The 17,287-nt window shown below is 39.6% G+C and overlaps 1 protein-coding gene across 1 annotated transcript in view; it reads right to left on the reverse strand.

Moving 5' to 3' along the window:
- The window catches only part of myo16 (myosin XVI), a 239,976-nt gene that overhangs the window by 210,038 nt on the left and 12,651 nt on the right, over positions 1-17,287 (reverse strand). Inside the window, exons 3-4 of the mRNA XM_069890622.1 lie at positions 12,218-12,361; positions 2,595-2,703 (exon numbers count right to left, since the gene is read on the reverse strand). Coding sequence (XP_069746723.1) covers positions 2,595-2,703; positions 12,218-12,361 — 253 coding nt within the window. The remainder of the gene's footprint in view (positions 1-2,594; positions 2,704-12,217; positions 12,362-17,287) is intronic.

Genomic DNA, 17,287 nt, shown 5'->3' on the forward strand with positions numbered 1-17,287 from the left:
ACGCGTGCACGCACGCGCGCACACATACGTGTACATACATACGTGTATATACATAAATATATATATATACACACATATGTATATACATAAATAGATATATATACACATAAATATATATATACACATAAATATATATATACACATAAATATATATACACATAAATATATATACACATAAATATATATACACATAAATATATATACACATAAATATATATACACATAAATATATATATATATACATAAATATATATATATACATAAATATATATATATACATAAATATATATATATACATAAATATATATATATACATAAATATATATACATAAATATACATAAATATATATATATATACATATATATATACATAAATATACATAAATATATATATACATATATACATAAGTATATATAAAGATATGATTGAAAAGAGGGTTGGTGTGAGAACACAGCCTTGCTTCACGCCATTGTTAATGGAGAAGGGTTCAGAGAGCTCATTGCTGTATCTGACCCGACCTTGTTGGTTTTCGTGCAGTTGGATAATCATGTTGAGGAACGGATGCAGTCTCTTCAATCTGAGGCGCCTGCAAGCTCACACCAAGACACAAGAGAAACTTGTCCGTGAACTACTCTTTGCAGACGATGCCGCTTTAGTTGCCCATTCAGAGCCAGCTCTTCAGCGCATGACGTCCTGCTTTGCGGAAACTGCCAAAATGTTTGGCCTGGAAGTCAGCCTGAAGAAAACTGAGGTCCTCCATCAGCCAGCTCCCCACCATGATTACCAGCCCCCCCACATCTCCATCGGGCACACAAAACTCAAAACGGTCAACCAGTTTACCTATCTCGGCTGCACCATTTCATCAGATGCAAGGATCGACAATGAGATAGACAACAGACTCGCCAAGGCAAATAGCGCCTTTGGAAGACTACACAAAAGAGTCTGGAAAAACAACCAACTGAAAAACCTCACAAAGATAAGCTTATACAGAGCCGTTGTCATACCCACACTCCTGTTCGGCTCCGAATCATGGGTCCTCTACCGGCACCACCTACGGCTCCTAGAACGCTTCCACCAGCGTTGTCTCCGCTCCATCCTCAACATCCATTGGAGCGCTTACATCCCTAACGTCGAAGTACTCGAGATGGCAGAGGTCGACAGCATCGAGTCCACGCTGCTGAAGATCCAGCTGCGCTGGATGGGTCACGTCTCCAGAATGGAGGACCATCGCCTTCCCAAGATCGTGTTATATGGCGAGCTCTCCACTGGCCACCGTGACAGAGGTGCACCAAAGAAAAGATACAAGGACTGCCTAAAGAAATCTCTTGGTGCCTGCCACATTGACCACCGCCAGTGGGCTGATAACGCCTCAAACCGTGCATCTTGGCGCCTCACAGTTTGGCGGGCAGCAACCTCCTTTGAAGAAGACCGCAGAGCCCACCTCACTGATAAAAGGCAAAGGAGGAAAAACCCAACACCCAACCCCAACCAACCAATTTTCCCCTGCAACCGCTGCAATCGTGTCTGCCTGTCCCGCATCGGACTTGTCAGCCACAAACGAGCCTGCAGCTGACGTGGACTTTTTACCCCCTCCATAAATCTTCGTCCGCGAAGCCAAGCCAAAGAAGAAGATACATATATATGTGTATATATATATATATATATATACATAAATATATACATATATACACACATACATATATATATACATAAATATATACATATATACACACATACATATATATATATACATAAATATATACATATATACACACATACATATATATATACATAAATATATACATATATACACACATACATATATATACATAAATATATACATATATACACACATACATATATATACATAAATATATACATATATATACATAAATATATACACACACACACACACACACAGACACACACACAGACACACACACAGACACACACACAGACACACACACACACACACACACAGACACAGAGAGACCCCCACACCCCCACCCCCACCCCCACCCCCACACATTTAACAACTTAGTCAGTGAAGGAAGGTGGAAACGAATGAAAAAAATAACAAGAGGCCTTTGTTTTTTTTGCTCAAACTGACAATTATTATGACGACTGGGTGACCCAATAAAACTACTCTCACATTTGAATGCTTCAAAAATCAGTGATCCTTGAAAAATGTTTAAAAACTCATGAAATCCAATTACAAACAATATTTGCTTGTCAATGTTATGGGGAAGGAGAACCAAACATTAACAGTGTTATCATTAACATGTCAGGTACATGTGCATAAGACAGAAGAAGATGGGGTACACATTCTTATGTTTGGCAGTTTTGAAAAAGTCACAGAAATGAATTGGATAAAAGCAACACTGGATTAATCCAATATTGCCCACTCTCCTTTCATTACTATATTTGGACAGTAATGACTGATCTGTTGGATTTGGAATCTAGAATTTTGCCAAGTAAAACAAATAGAAAATGTACATGACACACAAATAGAAAACTGATTCCAATCAGAAAATTATTTTTAAGATTTAACTGCATCTAGAACTTTTGCTAAATCAATAAAATAATTATGTACCATTATCTTCCAGATGTCCAAGAAGGATGAAACTTGTTTCTGTGCCTTCTATTGCATAATCCAGTGCAATATTCCCATTAACATCTTGGAGTAAAACATTAGCTCCAGCCTGAGAATATAAACATTAAAGATAACTAATACATCTTTATTTTCTGTATGAGAATACTATTAGAGCATCATTTTCTTGTATTAATGTTATACTCCATCTTGCTAACATATTTTCTATATCTTTTAATATTCAGTGATGCATTTTGGCAGTCATAGGTATGGTCCCATGCAATCAAATTAAAAAAAAATCCTCAGTGCAATCATGCAGTAAGAACAGTTAACCTCATATTAACAATGCAGTGTAACTATTTAATGAAATACAAAACCCCCATATTATAGAATTGCTACAAGGTTTCCTTACACTAAGACTTCGAACTTCTTGAGAAAAAAGGGATGGTATCATTTGGTTTCCTAATTACATGATGTACCTGATCCAAACTTTGTGTTTCATTTGGATGACAATATTTTTAGTCTATTTGAATAAAAGTTGCTGCTTTTCTTCTCTCTCCACCAACAGAAATAATTTGTCATTTCACCACATTTTACTCAACTCACTACTCTCATCCATTTAATGGTCTCATATTTTGTTCTCCTGTAGATTCCTACCTACATTATTACCCTATGTTCCATCATTGTTGATAATGATTGAAAATAGCCGTGCCTCAAACAATTATCCATTAGTTACCACAATTGGCTTCCCACAATTCTTTTACTCCTGCACTCCATTCTCTGTCCATAGATCATTCCTCAGTCCATGTTAGATTGGCTGGGATTGTATGCAGCAGAGCGAAGGAGTCTGTGATATGATCTTATCAAGTTTTATAAAATTATGAGGGGCATAGATAGGGTAGAAAGTCACAGTAATTTTCGCAGAGTTGGGGAGTCTAAAACTAGAAGACATAGTTTAAGGTGAGAGGGAAATATATGAAGGATATCTAAGGGACAGGATGGTAGGCATATATTCCAAGCTACTCGGCATGAGTAGTGACAAGTACATTCAAAGCATTTAAAAGCATTCTATAGGGATGGAAAAATAATAGAATGATATTGGCCAAGAGCAGGAAAATGGGTTTAGCTTCTAATTGCACCTCAGTTAGCATGAATGTGTTTGGTTGAACAATCTGTTCCCATGCTGTACAGCTCTATGACTGTATCCTGCTCTTGGATTTAGACTAATAGTTCCCGATTTTTACTTTCTCTTAAGCATTTGCTGCTTTCTAATCTATGTAATCTGTTTGAACATTTAGAATCATTAAAACAATTATCAAGGTTATCTCTCAGACTGTAACCAGCAAATCGGTCTCCAAATTTAATTAGTGTTTTGGCTGGTTGCTTATCTCAAGGTGAGCCAACTGATACTGCAAATAGATCAAATGCCATGCAAGAAGCTATTATGATGCCAGAACTCTGAACTCTAGCCCCCAATACTGAAACATATTCTGTAAGGTTTTAAATCAAAGAGATTTCAAATTTCTGCAGTGCATGATTTATGAGTAACTTTTAAATCACTGTAAGCCTTAATATTTATTTTTATTTGGAGATTAATGAATGAAAATATACATTTATTTGACATACCTATTCCAACATAATTATCAATCCTGACTTTCATTTTATCTCTTCATGGAAAAGGCACGAGTTCCTCTGGACAAATTCAAACTCTCATCTCAATTACATTACTCATATTTTCCCTACATATTACAGAATATCTGCTTATCCAGTGACAAAAATAAATCACATCTTTAAGAACAAATTCTATCTTAACCAATTCAGTTTGTGATCTCATGTATTATAAATACTTTGAGCTGGATTAACCAACAACCAATATAGAGTTATCATTCTTAAATATATTAGAAATTCTTTATTAAAACATCATAGAAAACAATTGCATTTTAACATGCTACATGGCTGAATTGGTTTATGTCAAATTTTATATTAGGTGAAGTACAAATCAGTCCCAGACAAAATTTACAGATGTATTTACAATGGAACTGAACTGTTTTTTTTTTATTTTATCCAAACCTCCAGGGGAAGGTTGGGTTTGTCAATTTCCATACCTTTCTCCCAATAAGCAGGAATTCAAAATAATCTGCTACAGAATTCCTGTAGTCAGTATAGTAGTTCAAGCCATTGCAAAGGAATTCACATAATCATGGTTAATACGGAACTGCTGAATTTTCTTTAGAGTTCCCACAAATCAACTCGAGCTATAAATGTGGCAGAAGGGTATTCAAATGGAAGTTAGTCCTGATTGTCCATAGCTGGAGGGAATGGATTTTTGAAAGTTTTCTGAAACTTTGTCATGAATGACATATTATGGATGAAATCATTTATTTCTCAATTCCATTAAGAGCAGGTTCCAAACATTACTTTAATGTACAATATTGATTGTTACCACTTTATAAATTGAAGTAATTCAGCAACTACATTTTGTATTGTTACTTAATTTAGAACTCTGAAGCTATATGTCTCTCAGTAGACTCTTCTATGAATCAAATATTTTTGTTTTCTAGTTTAAATAACCTGCTATTATCTGGTATCTTAGTGAGTTAATGAGTGAACCATTCTGATACATTTATAGCCATATAACCACTTACAGGATAGAACAGGCCAGTTCGGCCCTACTAGTCCATGCCGTAACAAATCCCCACCCTCCTAGTCCCACTGACCAGCACCCGGTCCATACCCCTCCAGTCCTCTCCTATCCATGTAACTATCCAGTCTTTCCTTAAATGTAACCAATGATCCCACCTCGACTACGTCTTCCGGAAGCTCATTCCACATCCCTACCACCCTTTGCATAAAGAAATTTCCCCTCATGTTCCCTTTATAATGTTCCCCCTTCAATCTTAAACCATGCCCTCTAGTTTGAATCTCCCCCGTTCTTAATTGAAAAAGCCTATCCACATTTACTGTCTGTCCCTTTTAAAATCTTAAACACCTCTATCAAGACCCTCCTCAATCTTCTACGCTCCAGAGAAAAAAGCCCTAGTCTGCACAACCTTTCCCTGTAACTCAAATCTTGAAATCCTGTCAACATTCTCATGAACCTTCTCTGCACTCTCTCTATTTTGTTTATATCTTTCCTATAATTTGGTGACCAAAACTGTACACAGTACTCCAAATTTGGCATCACCAATGCCTTATACAATTTTATCATAACCTCTCTACTCTTGAATTCAATACTCCGATGTATGAAAGCCAACATTCCAAATGCCTTCTTCACCACACCATCTACCTGAGTATCAGCCTTGAAGGTACAATTTACCATAACTCCTAAATCCCTTTGTTGCTCTGCACATCTCAATAGCCTACCATTTAATGCATATGACCTATTTAGATTTGCCTTTCCAAAATGTAACACCTCACACTTATCTGTATTAAATTCCATCTGCCATTTCTCAGCCCACACCTCCAGCCTTCCTAAATCACCTTTTCTTCACTATCCACAACACCACCAATCTTTGTATCATCCGCAAACTTGCTTATCCAATTCTCCACCCCTACTTCCAGATCGTTAATATATATAACAAACAATAGTGGACCCAGGACCGATCCCTGAGGAACTCCACTAGTCACCGATTGGACAAACAATTTTCTATCACTACTCTGACACCTCCCATCCAACCATTCCTGAATCCATTTCACTACCTCCTTATTTATACCTAATGCCTCCACCTTTTTTCCTAACCTCCTGTGGGGAACTTTGTCAAAAGCTTTACAAAAGTCTAAATAGACAACATCCACAGCTTTCCCTTCATCAACCTTTTTTGTAACCCCCTCAAAAAACTCAATCAGGTTTGTCAAGCATGATCTACCCCTGACAAAACCATGCTGATTACTCCCTATCAATCCCTGTACCTCCAAATATTTGTAAATACCATCCCTCAGAACACTTTCCATCAACTTGCCCACCACAGACGTCAGATTCATGGGCCTATAATTCCCAGGTTTACATTTGGACTCTTTCTTAAACAGCGGAACCACATGCGCACCCTCCAATCCTTTGGCACTACCCCCGTGGCCAGTGACATCCTAAATATCTCTGTTAATGGCCCCATTATCTGTCCACAAGCCTCCCTGAGTGTCCTTGGGAATATTTTGTCCGGTTCCGGAGATTTATCCACCTTTAACTTTTTCAACACTGCCATCACTACCTCCTCGGTTATCCTTATATGCTTCATGACCTCCCCACTATTTTTCTTTATTTCAACTGATTCAATATCTTTTTACCTAGTGAATACCAAGGCAAAGAAATCATTCAAAATTTCCCCCATTTCCTCTGACTTCTCACTCAGCCTACCGTCACTATCTACAAGGGGTCCAATTTTATCCCTCACTAATCTTTTACTTTTAATGTACCTATAGAAACCCTTTGGATTTATTTTTACTCTGTCAGCCAAAGCCTCTTCGTGCCTTTTTTTGGCCTTTCTAATTTATTTCTTAAGATTCCTTTTACACTCCTTGTAGTCCTCCTTCAAATTCTCAGCTCCTTGCTCTTTATACCTATTGTACACCTCCCTTTTTCTCCTAACCAAATTTCCAATATTCCTCGAAAACCAAGCCTCCCTATGACTTCCAGCCTTTCCTTTGATCCTCACTGGGACATATCTACTCTGTACCCTCAAAATTTCTGTTTTGAATATCCTCCATTTTTCATTTACATCCTTACCTGAAAATATCCTGTCCCACTCAATACTCCCCAAATCCCTTCTTATTCCTTCGAAATTTGCACTTCTCCAATCCAGAACCTCAACTTTAGACCCCTCCTTGCTCTTCCATAAAACTACCCTAAAACTAACAGAGTTATGATCACTAGACCCAATTTGTTCTCCAACAATAATGTCCGATACCTGACCTAACTCGTTCCCTAACAGGAGATCTAGTATTACACCGTCCCGAGTCGGTTCTTCTACTAATAGATTTAGAAAACAATCTTGAACACATTTAATGAACTCTAGCCCATCCAGCCCTCCAACTGTATGGGTATTCCAATCAATGTGAGGGGTTAAAATCTCCCATGATCACTACCTTATGATTCTCACACATATACGTTATCTCCCTACAAATTTGTTCCTCTAATTTTCTTGGCCCATTTGGTGGTCTGTAAATCACTCCTATTAGCACCCTCATGCCTCCTTCACCCCTCAATTTCACCCAAACAGCCTCACTGGACGATCCCTCCAACCATCCTGCCACCTCATGGCAGTAATGCCCTCCTTAACAAGCAGAGCAACTCCTCCCCCTTTTTTACCCCCCGATCTATCACATCTAAAACAAATGCATCCTGGAATATTAAGTTGCCAGTCCTGCCCCTCCTATAGCCAGGTCTCACTAATTGCCACAATATCATGACCCCAAGTATCTGTCCATGCTCTAAGCTCATCTACCTTGTTCACTATGTTTCTTGCATTAAAATATATGCATTTCAGAGAATGACCCTCACCTATATTCTCTTTCCTACCTTTTACCCTAATCTCCATCCTACCTTTGTTATCGTTATTATTCCTATCTAGGTGGCCATGCTCCCTTGACACTGCTCTCATACTCTGTTCCCCACCCCCCACTAAACTAGTTTAAACCTTCCCCCACAGCTCTAGCAAATCTGCTTGCCAACACATTGGTCCCCCTCCAGTTCAAGTGGAGTCCGTCCCTTTTGTACAGGTCCGACCTTCCCCAGAAGAGATCCCAATGATCCAGAAATCTTATCCCTTGGCACCTGCACCATCTCTTTAGCCACACATTCATCCCCCACATCCTCCTATTTCTACCCTCACTAGTGCATGGCACTGGCAGCAATCCAGAGATTACTACCTTGGAGGTCCTGTTTTTTAACTTTAATCTGTGGTCTAATAAGTGTAATTATTCACTCCCATTTCACTTATAATCAATGCAAAAACACCAAAATGCTGGAGGAACTTTGCTGGACTTTTCAGCATCTAAAGGAGATTGTTGATGTTTTGGGCCTGAGCCCGTCAATAAAGGCAGAAGCAGGATGTATCAGAAAGTCTTAGAATTCAACAATGGGGGAGGAATCCAGACCAATAAAATGTAAAATTTAACAAACTAAAATGCAATTATTTTTTATGATGTAATTTCAATAAAGAATTGCTGATATATTGAATGTGATGATGAACTAGGTAAAAATGATCATGTTTATGTGACAGGGAATGGAAAGATAATGGGGGAAGCAGGGGGGGTTAATGAAAGCCAGGGAAGTCGATATTAATGCTATCTGATTAGAGGGTTCCCAGTCAGAGGTGTTGTTCCTCCAATTTATGGATGATCTCAGTCTGGCAGTACATAAGACCATGGACAGACATGTCGACAAGGAAATGGGATGGAGAATTGAAATGGGCGGCCACTGGTAGGTCCACATTATTGTGGTGGACAGAGCCAAAGAGCTCAACAAAGCGATCTCCCAGATGCATCCAGTCTCTCCAATAAAGAAACCACAATGGGAGCACCGGATGCAGTAAATGACCCCTGTAGATTCATAAGTGAAATGTTGCTTCACTTGTAAGGACTATTTGGGGCCACGAATGGTGCTGAGGGAGGAGGTGTGATCACAAGTGGTGCATCTCCTGCTTCACAGGGTTAGGTCTCAAGAGGACAATTGGTGGGGAGGGAAAAGTGGACAAGGAAGTCTCTGAGGGAGCAATTCCTACAGAAGGCAGAGAGGGGAGGAGGGGGATATGTGTGTAGTGGAGGGATCATATAGTAGGTGGCAGAAATGTCAGAGGAGGATGTATTGGATGTGGAAGCTGGTGGGGTGGTAGGTGAGGACAAGGGGAATCCTGTCCTTATTGCACTTGGGGATGGAGGGGGCCAGGTGTGCAGGTAAAGGAGAATAAGTGGGTGAGTGCCGAGTTGATGGTGTTAGAGGGAAAACCACATTGTTTGAAGAGGAAGTCCTCATCCTGGGTGCAGATGCAACAGAGATGGAGGAATTAAGAGAATGGAATGGAATCCTTACAGGGGACAGGGTGGGAACAGGTGTAGTCTAGGTAGTTGTGGGACTTGGTGGGTTTATAGAAGATGTCTGCTGAGAGTTTGTTTTCTGATATGGAGACAGAGAGATCAAGGAAAGGGAGAGCATTCATAGAGACTGCCAGACAGATTACATGTAAATTGAAGGACCACCACTTCATCTTCCAACTGGGCACCCTCCAACTAAATGGCATTAATATCAACTTCTCTGGCTTTTGTTCAACACCCCCCCCCCCACCATCTCTCCATTCCCTGTGTCCTTTTGCACAGACATGATAAATTCTACCCAATCCCTTATATCAAATTAACACCTTTTGTTGGTCTGGATTCCTCCCCCATTGTTTGAATTCTGAGACTGTTTCTGATTTTTTTCTTGAATAAGGGGTCGGGCCCAAAATATTGACAACATATCTTTGTCTCCTATAGCTGCTGAATAGACCAGCTGAGTTTCTCCAGCATTTAGGCGTTTTTAGTACAATTACAGTGTCTGCAGTCTATCATGTTTCTCTAATTATCTAATGACGTGACCTGTACCAAGCAAAATGACACAACAGTCAAAAAAGCAAACCAATGCCTTTACTTTCTCAGAGAACTAAGGAACTTTAGCGTGTTCCCCATGTCCCTCAACAACTTCTAAAGGTGTACCATTAAAAGGATACTGGCTGGTTTCACCACAATTTTGTTCTGCCCCAAATCAAAAGTTGTCAAGGGTAATGAATGCAGCTCTGACCATTGCAAACCTACTCTGCCCTCCATCAGAGGGAATTCATCAGAATCTCAAATTATTTTCCTGTTTATGTCAATAGAAAATTTGATAAATACATGAGAAATCTTTGCATTTACAACATCCTAAAGATGTTTTTCACCACTTTCAGATGTTCAACCCTATCATAGAATCTCAATTCACTCTTTGTTTTACTAGCTTTTGCGATGGCCATTAAAAGGGCGCTCACCAGCTCTGGGTAGAGGAAATTTAATTGTCATTACTGGAGTAGACACGACAAAGTTTAACCAAGTAGGCCAGAAATAATGACATTAGCTCATCTGTTTTCTCTTGTAGCACCTCCTCCTCATGCCACAATCTCTTCTGATTTACAGTATGAGGCATTTACCCTCTTACCCCCTCACTCTCACTCTTCTCCACTTTCACATAGCCTGATACTCCACAGCTCCACGGCTAGAAAAGAGTACCATAGAATACATTCTATCAATCATTCTGACACCTACAGATACAAGCACTTCACTGTAGAAGGTAGCATTGTGAACACAGAATTGCAGTGACATCTAGAAGTGGAATCTTCGGATATTTATTTTCCTCAGGACTCAAACTTGCCATGTTTTCTCCCCAAGAAGAAGCATATGAATTATTTTTCTAAATGGAGTGTTTCAGCCAATTGCTGCCTGGAATGATTCAGAAACAATGAAATTGGGTCAGTGTGGCCTCAAATGGCACAAGCTAAACAGTCCATTCCAACAGCTTTGCCATTGCTATATGTCTCAGTGGTCATCCTCTGGGATAACTGGAGCCTCTGTGGTCACCGTGCCTCTGATACTCAAGCCCTGTGGTCCCTGAATAGTCTTGGAAGGTGGTCTCTCTAGGCCAATTTACTACCTCCATTGCTCCTCCAGTTAAACAGAACAGGTATAGGACAGGGAGTGGAAGGGAGATTATGGATGGGAAGAAATAACACTTTTCTTGTTGCTAAATAATGGTTTCCTGCATGTTATCACTTGTGCTAGGTAGGTCACTAACCTGTAATCAAAACTAGAAATAAATTGGTATGAAAATTACAAATAAATTGGAACTATTGTAAGGTAAAAACATCATGAGATGGGACCGGAGAAGGAGTAAAACTTAATAAATTATCATACCATTACACTGTCCAATGAATAAGCTGTTGCTACCCTTCACTGTTAGTCTGCTACTCATCAGCTTGTTAGTGCCAAACTTATCTTGAGCGTACAAGGTCACAGCTGCATCCTGTTACTCCTTAGTACTGGGTGACTCCTTCTCCGGTCCCATCTCATGATGTTTTTACCTTACACTATCCATCCCAATATTTGATAAACTCAATATAATTAGATTATATTATTAATTAGATCCAAATATTTTTTATTGTATTATTTAATTCTTTCATTAACATGAATTCTTTACCACACTTGTGACACAAAGCTTTGGTGGGGATTTTTGGTGGAAAGGTGTCTTGGAAGATCAGATGTAATTGAGAATTCACTGAGTTTCTGGGAAACCATTTAATGGCCTAATAACAGCATATTTTTGCAAATTAATCCTGAAAATGGAGCCTTAATTTTCAATGGAACCCAGAAAAGTGACAGTAACCAGGACAATGGTTCACATCACAGCATCAATGAGTCATTCCGCTCTGCAGGGTATTACACTCAGAGCCCCCTTATTGGTATGTTCTAAGATGAAGTGAATTTGTTGATTGAAATCAAGTTAAATGGAGGGAAAAAATGTCAGATTATAAGATTGTGAGAGGACATTTTAAAACAACTCAGATTGAATTCTTAAACTATGCTTTGAAGCAATTTCTCTCAGACCTTAGAAAAAAAGCTCTGGTACTCACCGAGATGAGAAACAGAACAATGTCAGGATTATCACAAGCACATGCCACATGCAGCGAGGTCCACAAGTCTTCATCTTGGTGATTGACATTTACTCCCTTTTCAATCAAAATCTCTGCAGCAAAGATGTTGTCATATCGAGCACACTGTTTAAAGGAGATGGCAGCATTTTAGAAATTATTTTCTAATGTCTTCCTGTAAAGCATCAGATTGGTAAATGTTATAAAGGCCAGCAGGGTAACTCCTGATATTGCTTTTAATGATTTGAAAGATGCATTTTTTTTTGCAAGAGTACTGTTGTTAACTATGTTTTAAACTGAGATAATGTATGGCAATTAGAATATAAAACAGAACACCACAGTATGAGCCCTTCAGCACATGATATTGTGCCAACCTGTATAAAACCATTCCACCATAAATCTAACCCTTCCCTACCTCACAGCCCATAACCTCCTATTTTCCTTGCACCTCTTTTAAATGTCCTGACTGTACCACCCCCCACCACCTACAAAACACTAACTGATTGAGGTTTTTGATGAGGTGACAAAGATGGCTGCTGAGGGTAGCACAGTGGATCTTGTTTCTATGAACTTTGATAAGATGTTTCACAAAGTTCCTCATAGTATGCTGATTCAGAAGAAGTAGTTTCATGGGATCCATGAAGAGTTCCATGGAAATTGGCTGGCTCATCGAAGACAAAGGGTAGTGGTGGTGATGTTTCTTCTATTACAGTAAAGAAACTTTGGTTCCTTTTAAAACAACTAGATTTATTATCTAAGCAACCAGCACTAAGAACAGAACATAAATATGCCAGATCTCACGTGGAGCCATCCATCTGAGCCGACCCAAGAAGCAACAGCATTATAAGATGCAACATTCCCCAGATGCCACACACTCCATCTGACTCCTCCTCGTGGTAGCACTATGTTATTACAACCCCTTTCCTTGAGGTTTATTCAAACATGACACATTAAATACAGTATTCTTTCAAATTCAACACAAACATAACATGAACATAAGCACCACAAACTTTTAAGTGTGCAATTCTTTTTCTTTCATAGATGAAGTCTGTCAGGTGCTTTGATAACTCATTTGGATCTTCTTAACAGAGGTGCTTATGTCCACTACTGTTTAGAATGGGTGGTGTTTCTTCTGTAAATGTGCAGACTGAATCCTCTGCATTTATCTCCTCCTGCAGTATCTCTAGCATCTTCAGCAGGATCCTTCAGTTCCTTCTCAATATTTGACCCTCCTCTGTTCTGACAGTCCAGGATTTTGGATTTACTTCCCCCAGAACAGTAGCCTTTTTGTCCCAAGTGTTGGAATCTCTGAGTCTCACTGTGTCATGTTGGGCAAGTAGCCATAAGCTTCTTGCTGACTTGTCATAATTTGCTTTTTGTCTCCCTTGCAGATGCTTTTTGTTTCCATTCGACATCTCAGTTTTTGTTTGGGCCGCTAGAGTAGGGAAGTGTGGTGCAAAGCCTATGTCTCCTCAGAAGTTCAGTGGGTAACATGCCAGGTTCAAGTCGTGAAGCTCTGTAACTGAATAGAGCTAGATACGGATCTGAGCCATTGTCTAGTGCTTTCTTGAGCAGCTGTTTAACTATGTAAACTCCTTTCTCTGCTTTACCATTTGACTGTGGATGCAGAGGACTTGAGGTCACATGTTGAAAACCATACTTTTCTGCAAAGTTCTGGAATTCTCTACAACTGTAGCATGGTCCATTATCACTGTAGACAATTTGAGGAAATCTGTGTCTTGCAAAGATCGCTTTCATATATTGAATCACACAAGCAGCAGACATGCTAGGAAGAAGCACAATCTCCGGATAGTTCAATATATAATCAATAACCAGCAAGTAACTATTTCCATCCATGTGGAACAGACCAGTCCCAACTTTTGGCCATGGTTCAGCTACTACATCAGTTATTATAATGGGTTCTGTTGTCTGCTTTGCGTGATGTTTCAAACAGGTCTCACAGCTTGAAACCATCCTGTCAATGTCAGCATTTATCCCTGGCCAATAAACAGCAGTTCTGATCCTCCTCTTGCATTTTTCCATTCCAAGGTGCCCCTCGAGCACCCTTTTCAGCATCTCTCGTCACAGTGATTGAGGAATGACAATTCTGCTCTGTGTGATTAGAAGCCCATTGACAACACTCAGCTCAGAGAGAGTGCAGAGAAGGTTCACGAGAATGTTAACAGGATTTCAGGGTCTGAGTTACAGCGAAAGGTTGTGCAGACTGGGGCGTTTTTTCTCTGGAGCGTAGAAGATTGAGAGGGGACTTGATAGAGGTGTTTAAGATTTTAAAAGGGACAGACAGAGTAAATGTGGATAGGCTTTTTCAATTAAGAAAGGGGGAGATTCAAACTAGAGGACATGGTTTAAGATTGAAGGGGGAAAATTATAAGGGGAACATGAGGGGAAATTTCTTCACGCAAAGGGTGGTGGGGATGTGGAATGAGCTTCCGGCAGACGTGGTCGAGGCAGGATCATTGGTTACACTTAAGGAAAGACTGGATCGTTACATGGATAGGAGGGGACTAGAGGGGTATGGACCGGGTGCTGGTCAGTGGGACTAGGAGGGTGGGAATTTGCTACGGCATGGACTAGTAGGGCCGAACTGGCCTGTTCTGTGCTGTAAGTGGTTATATGGTTATCTCTGATGTGTGTCATTTTCCATTTCAGCTGTGATCTGCTTGGATTTCAAGTCTAATACAGGAAGAGATTCAGTGATCATATTCACATGGAGATTCTCATCTGTCTCTGTGAAACTCTCATTGTGTGTTTCACTCTGTGTCATTGCCCTAGATAACACATTAGCTAACATAATGAGTTTCCTTGATGTGTACACCAATTCAAAGTCATAACGTTATAGTTTAATCATCAGTTTTTGGATTTGCGGTGAAATTTCACTGAGATTTTTCTTGATTATTGCTATTAATGGCTTGTGGTCTCTTTCCCACAAATGTTGGTAGTCCATACACATAACTGTGGAATTTATCAAGTCCATAGACCAGACCAAGACACTTTTTCTCCATCTGTGCATATTGACGTTCAGATGTCATCATTGTTCTTGATGAGTATGCTACTGGCCTCTAATTTTCTCCTACAGCCTGAAGTAGTACAGTATATATTCCATCTTTTGAAGCATCCATTAATATTTTTGTCCTTCTGGATGTGACAAAGAATGTCAAAGTACTGGTTCTGTAGTCAGAATGTCTTCAGTTGTCCCCATTCTTCCTCATGGTTGCCTGTCCACTTGAATTCACATTTGTCCTGTAACAACTTTCACAGGTACATTGTTTTGAAAGACAGGTTTGGAATGAATTTACCTATGAAATTGATCTTTCCCAACACTCTCAATGTGGCTTTTCTGTCAGTGGGTTGGTGTATCCCTAAAATTGCTTTCACCTTGCTCTTGTCTGACTCCACTCCTGCCTGTGACAGTTTATCTCCCGAAAATGTGATTTCCTTCACACTAAACTGTTATTTTTCTCTGTTCAACTTTAATCCATACTTCTGGATGTGTTGTAGAACTTTGATGTGCCTCTCATTGTTTTGTTCCTGTGTGGATCCCCATAGGATCATGTCATCCATGTACACACGTACCCCATTTATGCCTTGTATGATGTGCTCAATTGTCCTGTGGAACACTTCTGGAGCGGAGAACATTCCAAAAGGCATCCTCAGACAAGAGCATCAGACCAATGATGTGTAAAATGTGCAATATTTTCTACTATCTTCCTGCAGTTTTATTTGCTAGAAGCCCTGGGATGCATCCAATTTAGTGAAAAACTTTGCACCGACCATCTCACTTGTAATTTCATCCCTGGTTGGAATCTGATAATGTTCCCTCTTAATAATGGTAGTCAAGTCTTTTGGGTCCTTGCACATAAGCATAGGTCACCGTTCTTCTTTTTGACATAAACCATTGAATTCACCCATTCTGATCCCTAGTGCCATCATTTGGTCAAATTCCTCATTGAGCTTTTTCAGGGTGGTGCTGGAACTGGCCTCCTTTAACTGTAACTTATTGATGAAAGGTAGAACTCCAAACCCCCTGAAGATGCCCAGAAATTGATCCAGTATTTCCTCTATGGTGTTCTGTTCTGGTCACTGTTAATGTGATACACCCTCTTGACTAGGTTTAAATTTTCATATGCTTTGTCACCTAGCAGTGAATAATATCCATTTGAGACTTCTGTGAACCCGAGGTGGTGCTCTTTATCTTTAACTTTCTCCTCAAGTTTACATGTACCTCTGTCCATAGTAAGCTTTGAGCAGTACAGGATTTGCATGGATGTATGTCTTTATCGTCATTGCCCTGATGTTGCACTCAGAGATCAAATTGACCTTTACCCATGTCTAACTTTAAAGGAATATTTGTTCCATTTGTATGCAATGTCACAGTCCATTTATCCTGTTCGATACTGTGTTCACTTCCTGCACCACCATGCCCACGAATATTGTATCACTGACAGCAGTTTCTTCTCTAGTGTGTACAGTGTCTTCTATAGTGTGTCCACTTTTACTTCTGTTTAGTTTCCCTTTGGGAAAACATTGCTTTGCATAGAGATTCTGCCCTTTGCACTTGTTTCAGACTTTCCCATAAGCTGGGCATCGCTTAGGTGCATGTTTAGTGCCACATGGTTTACAATTAAATGTCTCTCCATCTTTTGGTTGGTTCCTGTATCTCATTTTTTGTTTGTGTCCAGACACTGTGGCTATGACTATGCCTTCATTTTCACTGGCTTTTGCACTATCACCAAACTTTTTCACATGCTGCAAAGCTAATTCACTGGCGTGGCATATCTTCACAGATCCAGCTAAGGAAAGCTCGGTCTCTCACAGCAACTTCTCTCACTTTCTTATCATTAATTCCAAATGATCACGGATCATTGAATCTTGCAGCAATCCAAAATTACATGTTCTTGCTTTTAGTTTTAAGTCTTAAAAAAGTATCGAAGCTCTCTCCCTGCAACAGCGTGTGCCGGCCAAACACATACCGCTTGAGGTTTTCATTTTTCGTTGATGAATAGTGTTCATCAAACATCTCGATAACATTGT

This window comes from Narcine bancroftii, chromosome 7, assembly GCF_036971445.1.
Source record: "Narcine bancroftii isolate sNarBan1 chromosome 7, sNarBan1.hap1, whole genome shotgun sequence".
In the NCBI taxonomy this organism is placed as follows: Eukaryota; Metazoa; Chordata; class Chondrichthyes; order Torpediniformes; family Narcinidae; genus Narcine; species Narcine bancroftii.